Genomic DNA, 12,231 nt, shown 5'->3' on the forward strand with positions numbered 1-12,231 from the left:
ACTAATAGAAAAGTAACTCTCCCTAACACTGAGAGGATGGGCTCAGAATGATCAGATCATCCCATTAGGAAGGTTAGGTTTTGATTTGCTGGATTCCTGTTCCTTCATCTTTAAGGCAATATGAACCCAAAGGCATCTGGAAGTCACCATTAGCCCAGCTAAGCTATCATCTGTGTCTTGAGAGCAAGAGGTTTTGGAAAACACTTCTGTTGACTCCTCCAGAGTACCCACTGGAACTTTCCATGCAGAGGGTGAACCGACAAAGCTGTAGATTTACTGTTTAATTAGCACAAGTTAAGTATCATCTACTTTCTGAAAAGCACACATTATGTTTAGACTGTAAGTGGAATTATGGAGTCAAGTAAGCTCTGAATTGATCAACTCATACCCAGTGATTTTAGCTATTTAAAACAGCTGAGCACGACAACGGGGGGGGGGGGGGAAGCCCACAAACAACCAAAACAGATGCCATAAAGTCTCACATTAAGATTTGTAGACTTGGGGCACCTGGGTGGTTCAGGTGGTTAAGAATCCGACTTCAGCTCAGTTCATGATCTCACCGTTCGTGAGTTCAAGCCCTGTTTTGGGCTCTGTGCTGACAGCTCAGAGCCTGGAGCCTGGTTTGGATTCTGTGTCTCCTTCTCTCTCTGCCCCTCCCCAACTCTCTCACTCTCTCTCTCAAATAAACATTAAAAAAAAAAAAAAAGATTTGTAGACTTAACAATAGGGAATCCTTACAAGTTACTCTTAAAGCTTATTTACTCCAATTTGACAAATAATTCTAATGAGCTCAGACATGCCCCATTTGCAGAAAATAGCCCATTAGGAAAAGCATATTTAAGGTGAGTATATCTGTGGAAGTGGGGACACTGACAGCAATATAAGCTCTGGTTGGGAGCAAGGTCAAAGAAAGAAAAATCATATTGAATGTTGTAATAACTCCAAAAATTATAGTATTTTGGAGATGTCTTATGTAGGGGCGATAATCCTACCATCAGAGCTCATGTTACAAATGTCATTTTAGTATAGTAAGGCATCCTAATGATGCTGAATCATTTGTTAAAGACAAATTAAATTACATTCCTCTTTTTTTTTTTTTAATTTTTTTTTTCAACGTTTATTTATTTTTGGGACAGAGAGAGACAGAGCATGAACGGGGGAGGGGCAGAGAAAGAGGGAGACACAGAATCGGAAACAGGCTCCAGGTTCTGAGCCATCAGCCCAGAGCCTGACGCGGGGCTTGAACTCACGGACCGCGAGATCGTGACCTGGCTGAAGTCGGACGCTTAACCGACTGCGCCACCCAGGCGCCTACATTCCTCTTTTAAAGGAGGGGAGGGGAGATATAATTCATTCCAGAATTTTTTAATGCAAGATAGCATGCATTTTTAAATATTTTGAAAATTAAAGGGATAAGCTTTGATCATCAGGAAAATTAATATATGTAGGATAGTTTTACCCCAATGATGTTGTTTAGACGTGGCATCACTACCCTAAGAATAGACACCAATGCTGAGGCCGAGTTGAACCTGTAGGGGTAGAAGGTATGGACCTCAGGGTTTTAGACAAAGAGAAAAGATGACCCAGGCCTTGGGCTAGATGTTTGATAAATCTAGGATATATTTCAAATGTTGAGACCAAACCCTAAAATGACACTCATCCCCAGGTGGCCCTCAAGTTAAGTCTGGGAGACAGCCTGCCTTTCTTATCCATGATGGATGACAACACAGAGGGATTGGGGCAACCCACACCAGAGGCCAGCATTGTGCTGTTTTCATTTGCTTGATTTTCTCACTCAGCAGCCCTTGACAGGTGACTCCGAGACAGGTCTGGGTATGACTATCCAGGTTCATCTGGCTGCTGCCCTCTTTGGTCTAGGCCGGGCCAGGTCCACTGTGCCATATGCTCCTACTTATGATAGAGCATGGAACCAGGGGGTCACAACAACACAACCCTTTGCTGGAAGTCAGGCAGAATGCCTTAGGATCTGTAATTCAAAGTAATTCAATCTTGAGTTTCTAAAACTATATCTTCTGATACTCCATCTAGAATTTTTACAGAATTTTAAAACTAAAAGGAACAAATTTAATAAAGGCTTTGGAGCCAGACCAATGCAGGTTTGAATTTTGGTCTTAGCACCTTATGAAAGCTGTGTGGCTTTGTTATTATTATTATTATTATTATTATTTTTATTGTTTTAAAGCTGTGTGGCTTTAGACAGTCATGTCACCTGACTAGGCCTCAGTTTCTTCATTTACTAAATGGGACACATCATGGGAATAATAATACCTACTGGATAGGATTGTTGTGAAGAATAAGATAATATAAATAAAACATCTAACATGATGTCTGGCACATAGAAAATACTCAAAAAATGATGGTTACAATAAAAATTTATTTGACTAAGAACGCCCTGCTAGAATGAGGTAGAATCCAGACCGGAAGGTGGGTCTCAAGTTTTCTCTCAAAAGACATCCCACTTGACTACACTGTCTCCACTAAAATGCTTGATGTCAGCCACCTGGTTGGTGGGAAGGGGGCTGAGATAACAAAACGCTGTCTCAACCTCTCATCTGTTTTCTCCCTAAAATGTGTGCAGCAGGTAAGGCTGTGAGGGAATCAGCGAGGCTCTCACCGAATCGGCCCACTGGCTTGGGAGCTCATTCTCTCCTGCATAGGACATCCAGGCCTGGTTTCTGTAGGACGAGGGAGGCGTTGGGATGAAATAGCCGGTGAAGCCAGGTCTGTTGGCAGCTGGGATGGCGAACACTGCCGGCACCGTATTACCTGGCATGGAGGAGATGGATGGGGAGGATTAGGCCAGCATCCCACCTACCGGGCTGACATTTGCACAAAGCTGGGGGAAGCTGGCAAACGGCGAACTCTGGCATGGGGGGAGGGGAAAATGAGGTGTGGAGCAGACCTCTACCTGCAGCCCTAGCCTTGCCCACCTGCCCAGTCATCTGCTATGACTCAGACCTGGTTTTCTAGAGAAATGATGGCCCAACTCCCCTCACTGAACCCTCCCCAACTCCTCCATCCCCATCCCAACACCCCTGACCTACTGGCAAGAAGAAGGGACACCTTAGTGTCCGGATATGTTTCTCCAGGGAGAATGGGTGTTTTAAAAAAATCCCAGAAAAGGAACCAAAAGGAATGGATTCCACTGATGGAATTTCCGGACACGGTGAATTCTTTAGTTAAGTGTTGACGATTAAGTGTTTGCAGTTTTAGTCTAAAAGGTATGCTTTGAATAGACTAAAAAAGCAATCAGGGCATGAAAAAACCTTGGCGTTAATTTCAGCATTGTTTCTAACAGCAAAAGACTGGAAACAACCAATATGTCCCTCATTAGGGGAAAGGTTAAACTGGCATGTCATATCATTCAATACCATGTGGCAGTTTAAACAAATCAACTAGACCAACATGCACGTCCCCATCCTGAAACAATGCTAAGTCAAGAAAACAAATGCAGAAGGAAATGTATGGTTTGATATCACTCGCATACACGTAAAATAACAAAAGCATTTAATATGCACTATTGGATATGCACACATATGTAGCAAAAAGCACCCTCAATTTAAGAACTGGGATTACGTCTGGGAAGACGGGGAATGAGAACTGGAGGGTTCTGTCTGCAATGCTTTAAAGATACATAATAATTTAAAAAGAAACCCTGAAGTCTGGCAAATGTTAGCATATACCCTTACTGTAACATACGTTAATATTTTGTCATATTTCAGATTTTTTAAAGAAATAGAACAGTAGCTCTTCCAACCAGAGCTACTGAAGTCAGACACACAGTTGCCTGGATTGCTAAGGATGACAGGGAGCACATGGCTTGTGTGGATTTGGGGAGTGCGGGAGTGCAAAGAGCACGGCACCGGGGTGGGGCTGGGGTACAGCACTGGCCTTTTTCAGCCGTTTCTCCTCTTGCCCACCTGAGTAATTTAAAGCCGACTGGTCCAACTGCGCCACGGACACGGGGCCTCTGGACACCTGCGTGAAGGAGGGGCTGTCGTGCAGCTGGGCCGGTTCGGGCCCTGCGGACTCGGCCATCCTGGTCTTGCTGCCCACGTCCGAGGTGGACCTGGGGGGTGCAGAGGGGCTGCGTTAGCCGCTCCCGCCCAAGGCGAGGTTCCCACCACTTGCACCTCTGGGGGTCGCCTCAGGGGACCTTGGCGGTCTCCAAGCCCCACGAGGGTGGGGGTCCTCAGGCCTGGATTTGCCGCCCCCCCCTCCCCTGAATAACAAAGAAGGCCAAGCGCGTCCGGAGTTGGAGCAGCGGTTGTGGTGGCCCGAACTTAAGTCATTTTTAGATATTCAATGTCAGTGCTCCCCCGAGGGTGGCTCTTGTGTCTCTGGGGAGTAGCACACTTAATTTCCACATAAAAATAAGCCAGGCAATTAGCGCTGGGTATTAGCTGGGGATGGTCAACCTGGGAGGGGATGACATCATCAGCAGCCAATGAGAAGGATCCGTCTGGAGTGCCTGGTCGCTCCCCCTCCAGACACCAGGGCTGGTGACCTGCAAGGGCCAGAGGACCACAGTTCCCTGCTGCTGGTGGTAGCAAGAAGCCCAAGGCTCTGAGAAGCTTGGACTGCTCCCGGAAGCAGGAGCCTAGCACTTTCTAGGCGTTATGAATGACAGAACACTTTTTGTCCCCCGATCCCACAGGCGAGCAGAGAATCCGGCCCATTAAACACATCATATTTCCACTTAGTGCTCAGAATGCCAGTGAGAAGAGGGCTGCCTGGGCTCCACGGGTGCCAGCTTCTCCCCTCTAATAAAGGGTGCGTTAGCCAGTCTCTAACCTCCCCTTCACAGAGGGATTTCAGGCTCCTAAAATTAAAATGGAAGGAGGCAAAGACAGCCACAGCAGGTGGCAGGCTGCCAGCTCTGAGCAGCCAAGTGTCTGTCACTGTAATAGCAGAACAGAGCCACAGCACCGCAGCCGGACCAGGAGGCGGGGGTCTGGGTTCTAGCTACTTCCCCTCACTGAGCCTCAGTTTCCTGGTCTGTGAAACAAAAGGGGTGGATGACCCCCTCTCCAAGGCTGCTCCGTGGTCTAATCGTCTGGGTCTATATGGAAAGCAGTGACCTGCTGATATTTGGCAAGATGGTAGACAGTGTGGAAGGGCAGGGGAAGAGACTGGTGGGTAAGAAATAAGAAACAGATACTGGCCTTCGGCAAATGGGCCACAAATGACTGATGTGAAGTTCCTGGCATTCAGAACCATCAGGAGGAATTGAGGCTTCCCAGTATTGCCCAGGGAGGGTTAAACACAGAGGCTGTGATGATTTGACTCTACATCAGGGTGGCTGCTGGAGGCTCAGTAATGTGGGGTCTCCCTTCCTTTCTTGATCCTTCCATCTTTCTCTTGGTTGATCTCTCCCACAGCCCTGGCTTCCCAGATACTATTCCAGGCATCTGCTACTAGTTTAGAAAACCCTTCCAAGGAAAACTCCCGTGTTCTGCCCCATACACTTAGCCCCCTTGGAGGAATCCTAGAATCTCTGCGATCAGTTAGGCCGTCTCCCTCATTTTACAGTAAGGAAACAGGGGCCAGAGAGTTGAGGCAACTTGCCCAGGGTTTTATACAGGGTTAGGATAGAACCCTGGTGTGCTGCTTCCCAACCCACTCTGAGCTCGACTGGAGTCAAGGGCTGGTTTCTACACACAGCCTGGCATTCTAAACTGCGGGAAATTAGGGCAGGGACATTTTGGAGGAAAAACTCATTTTTCTTCACCATTTTCACAAAGCTCAGACCTGTGGTCCACAGATAGGGTGTGGCTAGCATGTTGGGGGAGGCGAGGGTAGGAGGGCCAGGGCAGGGGATCATACCTATCCCAGGGCATAGTTGTTTCTTTAACCCTGGACCTGATGCCTATTCCAGCATCTCCCAGCACTCATAGATTTTGTGTTTCTTGCCTATCTTTATTTAAAACATGTGCTTTTTATAAGATCACAAAGACACTATCTTTATCATATCTGAGTTATATCTTTATATCTGAGTTAATACGTTTATACATATCTGAGTTCATGTGCTCTCAGCCTCCCATCTTGGAAGTCATGAGTTAGGCTGGGTGCCCAGACATGCTGCTCCCTGGCCTCTTAGCCACCACCCCTAAACAACAAAGGGACTTCTGGGTACACACACGTGCCAGGAGGGGCCCAGACTGGAGGCAACCATTGGAGTGGCCTGAGCTGGAATAATTTTTAGATGTTGAAGATAAGGGTATGGGGCTTCTATGGTATGGGTTGGTTGACCTTGAGTTTCTTCAGTTGTGGGTTCTAAAGGACTTCCCATGTCAAATGATAAGAAAGTTGGTGAACCCTCTCTGTGCTCCCACTTCCTTCATGGTACTTGGAGCACCCCAGGCACCAGGTTGTCTGTACAGGTGATTGCACCCTCAGTGGGACGGCCATGAAGGAGATGTGTCAGGTCAGGGTACACAGGAACAAATCTCCAAACATTCCAAGCAAAGCAAAGAAAGGAATGTGTTACCGCCTGAGAGAAGCAACAGCCACAGGGCCAGTCCGGGGAGGTACAGGTGGAGGGGGAGAGCCCATGACCATTTCAGGAAGCTGGGAAAACCTGTATGCCTGTGAAATAGACGAGCAGTAGAGGAAGATCTGTTAAAATGCAGTGTCCATCAACACACAGGTTCTTCTTACTGAAAAGGAAAGCAGACTCCCAGGTCAGGTTTTCCTGCCTTCCTCAAAATCTCCCCTAATCTTCCTTATGTTCCCCAGTCCCCTCTTCCATCTCATCTCCAGCCAGGCTCCCCTTTGCTTGGGCCATTGTAGTCACGGAATCCTTCGATTGATCTTAGAATAAGCCAAGTTCTTTCCTGCCTCCAGCTTTTGTATGTGCTGCTTCTTCCCCCTGGGACGCTTTTCTCCTAATCCTTCCCGTGGTTCCTTCCTTCATCTCATTCAGCCAGCCCCATGTTCCCCTAGAGCCCCATTTACTCTCTCTCTCCATATTCTGCTTTATTTTTTGCCATAGCAATTGTCACCCTGTGGTATTATATCATTGCTTGTTTAGGTATTTCCTGCCACCAGCTGGACTGTAATGTGGGAAGGGCTTTGCTGTCAGCTATATCCTCATGCCTGCAACAGTGCCTGGTAGATCATGTATGATCAATAAATAAATGAATAAATGAATGAATGAAGGAATGAATGAATCACTGATTGCATTTTACTTTGTCACTCATGGAAATCAGATTTAGTTGGGGGGGAAGGGATGGCTTTAGAATCAGGAAGTATGGGTGGAGGTCCTAGTTTGCTGACAAATAGACTGTATGTCCCTAAGCAAGTTGGGTGACCTCTCTGGGCCTTGCTGTCCTCTTCCAAAGTGGGGACAAGGATGCCTTGCTCAGAGGGCTGCTAAGAAGATCAGGCAAGTCGGTGTATGTTTAAGTATTTCACAATCTATAAAGCACTATTCAAAGATAAAGGATTGGAACTGTCACGAAAGCGAAGACTTTAATCAACACGTGAGGGGATAAAATGAAAACAGTCAGAGGATAGACAGGATCAGAGAGCCAGGCCACAGCCTCCTTTAGCGAGAGAAAATCTAGAAATGCTCTCTGGCAAGACAAAGCTTAACTTGTGCTTCTCATACATCTTTTTCTTTAGGTATCACGCCTGCTAGATCTCTTGAGGAACAAGCTGACAAGACATAAGCCCGAAGGCTTCAGGACAAAAAGCAGCAGCAGAGGGAATCCATAAATAGGGTTCTTTGAACTGAATGAGGTCTTCTTCCCAGCGTTATGGCAGACTACATACTTGTAAGGGCCTAGATCCTAGATGAAACATGCTTCTTGATGCACTGTGGGAATTGCAAGATGTAAGGGAAAGCTCAAGGACCCTACCCACTACCCGTATCCCTGCCCCGGCACACACCTCAGCCAACTAAAACAAAACCATGTGCTGAAACCAGAGGTAGAAATAGTGAGTAGTAAGCAAATATGAAAGGTGGAGGGTGTTGCCTGGAAGACAAGTGCATGTTGGCAAATGATGAAGAGAGCAAGCTTCGGGACAGGGCAAGGGGATGGGACAGGTGGAACTGAGACACTCACAATCAACCTGGAAGGAGCTGACATTGGTCCCTTCCACAGAGGGAGGCTGGTAGCATTCAGGCAGGAGCAATTCTAAGTCCTATTTGGAGGAGATTTCCCTAAACCAGGCTCTCAGGATCAGCATAGATTAAGATGAGCAAATAATAGCTCATCATCAAAGACCAGAAAACATAGGTGAGAGTCAGGAGAAAAACAAACAAACAAACAAACAAACAAACAAACAAACAACATATTTAGATCTTTAAGGACTTAAGAGTTAAAAATTTCCAGATACAAAACAGAAAACAGAAAGGTAAAAAATGTAAAAAAAAAAAAAAAGACCAGACAAAGAAACTATCAGGAATCATCTGGCAGATTTGAGAAAGAACAATTAGAACTTTTAGGAGTGAACTGTAATTACTGAAAGAAAACACTCAACATAGGGGAATTAAGTAATCGATGTGCCACAGATGAAGAGAAAATTAATAAACTAGAAAACGGAATTGAGGAAATTACTAAGTATGAAGCACAAAGACATAAGGAGATAGGATATATAAAAGAGAAGTAAAAAAAAAAAAAAAATACGGAGGACAGAGTAAGAAGGTCTAAAAGTCCCAAAGTCCCAGAGAGGAAGAGAGGCAATATTCAAAGAAGCAATGACTAAGAATTTTCCAGAATTGATAAAATCAGTAGATTAATAAATTCAGGAAGTACGATGATCCCAAGCAGGATAAATAAAACACAAGTAGATACATTGTAATGAAATTGTAGAGTACCAGAGACATAGAGAACATCTTTAAAGCAGCCAGAGAGAAAAGGCATATTATCTACAATATGGAGACTTCTCAATGTCACCCAAAAGACCATGGAATGAATGCAAAGTGCTCAAAGAAACTGTCAGCCTAGGAGTGTAATAGCAATACTAATTTTCTAGGACAAGAATGAAAGAAAACATTTGCCCAGGTTTAGAGGTACTGGCTGAGTCAATATGGAAAGCTACATTACCGTGTTGCATTTCCTTTTTTTTTTTTTTTTTTTTAAAGTATCAATAAACTATGTATGCTAAGGTAGGATTCCAGGAACCAAAATCTGAAGCTCTACTAGATCCTAAGCTAGGATGGGGTTCAGCAACCATGCTACCCCTACCTTACAAAGCAAAATGCTTTGCACAGAATAGTGCTAAATAAGTATTTGCTCAATGAATGTTGAGTGAACCAAACCCAGGAGACCAAATTCTCATCTTGATTCAGCCATTCACTTTCTGTAGACAGTCTCTCTGCACCTCATTTTTGTTGATGTTTTTCATTTTCCTTGTGAAATAAGGCATTGGAGTAACTCACGGGCTTCCAAACAAACTCTTCTATAGCCATGAAATAGCTTTGACACAACTTGAATACATAACTAGATCAAAGCAGGGCTTCTCTGGTTGAAGTTGGGGAGAGGGGCGGTGCCCTGGTGAATTTGGCCCTTCACTTGCCTGCATGATGATAACCTGGGACCTCCGTGAACTCTAAGGTTTTGCAGAGAGTTTGAAAATCATTGTCTTGGGGCATCCTTCCAGCTTATACTCCATTATTATCAAGAAACCATCAAGTAAGAACATGCCTTTCCCAAAATAGAGAAAGGGGTTTAGAGACCCTCTTCTCTCTTCTGGCCTCTCACAATACTCAGTAGAGAGACAGACAACTTATTTTTATCCCTGGTTCCTGGAAGGCTTATTCTTTGCTCAACATAGTTTTCCAGCCAAGAAAAAGCCCTTCTATGCCTGTGTCTGTCCTGTAGCCAAAGAATTGATTAAATTCTTTATTTAATCCATGGTAAATTGATTTACCAAAGAATTGATTAAAAATTCTGAACTTTTGATAAGTACCAAGGGAATTGTCTTCTTCGGAAGATTTTGCCAGTTACAAGCAAGACTGAGCAGGAGATCACACAGTCTCCTTTGGGCTGTATCTACAGGGCCCTGGGGTAGCCACAGGGGCCACATAAAAAGCAGAACTTGTGCCCTGTGCTTGGGGGCTGAGAGAATCCCCACCCACAGTGTCTTCCTACCTCCCCCCTCCCCCCTGTGCAGGTTACCCATAGTTCTAAGCCCTCCTGGCTTCACATTCTGATTTCTCTTGATATGTATCTGGAACCTTGACTTCCTGATGACTGCTTTGTGATTAGGATTTCACTGGAAGCTATTCCTCAAAACTGTTGCCTGATTTCAAGTTTCCAGTTCCATGACAGTGGCCATAATGTGCCCAGCCTGGCACCATCTTTTGGGATCCCTGCCTCTGGCTAGAAAGGAGATCCAAGACTCAGAATTGAAGGTAGTTTTTGTAAACAGGTCTGAGGTCTCTGAGGTGGAAGGAGCCTGGGAGTAACTAGAGTAGGCTGGCCAGTCTTTGGGCTCAGAAGTTTGGTTGCAAAAGTAGAAGGGGAAAAGGGGACTACATAGTCTACTCAAAGGTTCAGTTGTAATGTTCTTGGGTGGGAGGTGATGGGGTTGGGTCAAGGCCATCCTCTCTAGTAACCCCAGTAGAGAGTGAACCCAGGCAAAACCCACTGGGTGCTGGTCCCTTCTTGTGCAGGTGCACCCATCCAGAAGGAGGAAGGTGATCAGGATCAACCTCAAGGGTAGCACTATAGGCATGATAGGTCCAAGAGGGCAGCTTGTGCCTACAGGAACAGGTCAGGGGTCTCAGGCTTTGCATGGGTGGTGGAAGGAGGACTGACAGGTCAAAGTCAACCCACCCTCATTGGAGGCCAGCCCCAGGTCAGAATGGATGCATGAGTCTTTCCATACCTGCTAACCACGCTGGGTTGCACTGAATGGTGTCCCTTCGAGTATATTCTGCTGATGCTGACAATACCACTTCCAGGCTAAACAGGTGTCTACCTAAGTCTACATGTGGCTATAACTTCTTATCCTGGTGGAGGAGGTAAAATCTTCCAGAAGGATAGTTCCTATTTAGTTGAAAACAGAGGACTTGGTAATTGAAGACTAACCCTGTAGTAAAAACCCAGTGCCTATCTTGATCTGTTAGTTTACCAGGAGCTACTGATAGAGCAATATCTAAGGCTTCCAAGGCCTCTGGAATCATAAAAGGTTTGAACTGGAAAGAGAGCAGCAGACATTGAGACCATATACTTTACCTTAACCAAGGAGGATACTAAAGGCCAGAGAGGTAAACTGACTTGTCCAAAAACACACAGCCAGTTAAGGGCACTGTCTTGCAATTCTGAGCTAAGGGTATCATGGTACAGAGGGGATGGGTTTGAAATCAGACAAAACTGGGGTTGAATCCTGGCTTGATCCTTACCAGCTGCTTGATCTCAAGCAACTTACCTTGCCTGTGCCTGCTTTCTCACTAGTGATGGAGGTTAACAGTATTATACCCCCATTTCAAAGGCTGTTTGAAAAACTCATTTTATATGTTAATGTAACATCTGGCACACATTGGGTCCTCTATAGTAATACTCTCTTCCTTTGAGACAGGATAATATTTTGATACAATAACTGTAGTAATCAAGACTTTTTTCACCTCACAATTCCTGAAGTCCAGGGCCCTTCTCCTGCCCCAAGCAACAAGGGCATCCTACCTTCCTGCCCCAGGGAAGGAAGGTGATGGCCATGAAGAAGGCGTGAGAGCCAGTCCTCATTGGAGTTTTGATGGTCAAAACTATTGAATTGCAAAAGTTTAGGATTTTATTTTATTTTTTTAATTTAAATTTTATTTTATTATTTTAAAAGTAATCTCTACACCCAACATGGGGGTCTAACTCATGACCCCAAGTTCAAGAGTCATATGCTCAACCAGTTGAACCAGTCAGGTGCCCCCCTAAGAGTTTAGGATTTTAAATATCAAAAACTTAAGCTCTAAAGCACTCAAGACCTAAAGTTGATGCCAAAAGAAGAGATTTGGAAGAAGTGAGGTGTGTTTAGATTACTGCCCCTAGGTGAGGTAAACACCCTTGGGTTAAGAAAGGGAGGGAGTGGGAGGCAAGCCAGAGAGCTTAGATGCTGATGGGTCTGGACAGGGGGCTCTATGTTCTGCCTCTCTCTGGGGGGAGACAGGGGGTAAAAGGATAATATGAGGAAGATGCTAGAAAGGGTGAAAGGATAGATATGTGTGTGTGTGTGTGTGTGTGTGTGTGTGTGTGTGTGTGTGTGTGT

General features: G+C 45.2%; 1 protein-coding gene across 7 annotated transcripts in view; it reads right to left on the reverse strand.

The window, feature by feature from the left end:
* The window catches only part of KIAA1549L (KIAA1549 like), a 267,700-nt gene that overhangs the window by 6,173 nt on the left and 249,296 nt on the right, over nt 1-12,231 (reverse strand). For 6 of the 7 annotated variants that reach the window (XM_040495491.1, XM_040495489.1, XM_040495492.1 and 3 more), the window contains 3 exons: nt 6,512-6,609; nt 3,942-4,090; nt 2,636-2,787 (listed from right to left, as the gene is read on the reverse strand). The exons of the other annotated variant lie outside the window; for it this stretch is intronic. In XM_040495491.1, coding sequence (XP_040351425.1) covers nt 2,636-2,787; nt 3,942-4,090; nt 6,512-6,609 — 399 coding nt within the window. The remainder of the gene's footprint in view (nt 1-2,635; nt 2,788-3,941; nt 4,091-6,511; nt 6,610-12,231) is intronic. 7 annotated transcript variants of the gene reach the window in all.

Source organism: Herpailurus yagouaroundi, unplaced genomic scaffold, assembly GCF_014898765.1.
Source record: "Herpailurus yagouaroundi ecotype Mexico unplaced genomic scaffold, PumYag 187, whole genome shotgun sequence".
NCBI lineage: Eukaryota > Metazoa > Chordata > Mammalia > Carnivora > Felidae > Herpailurus > Herpailurus yagouaroundi.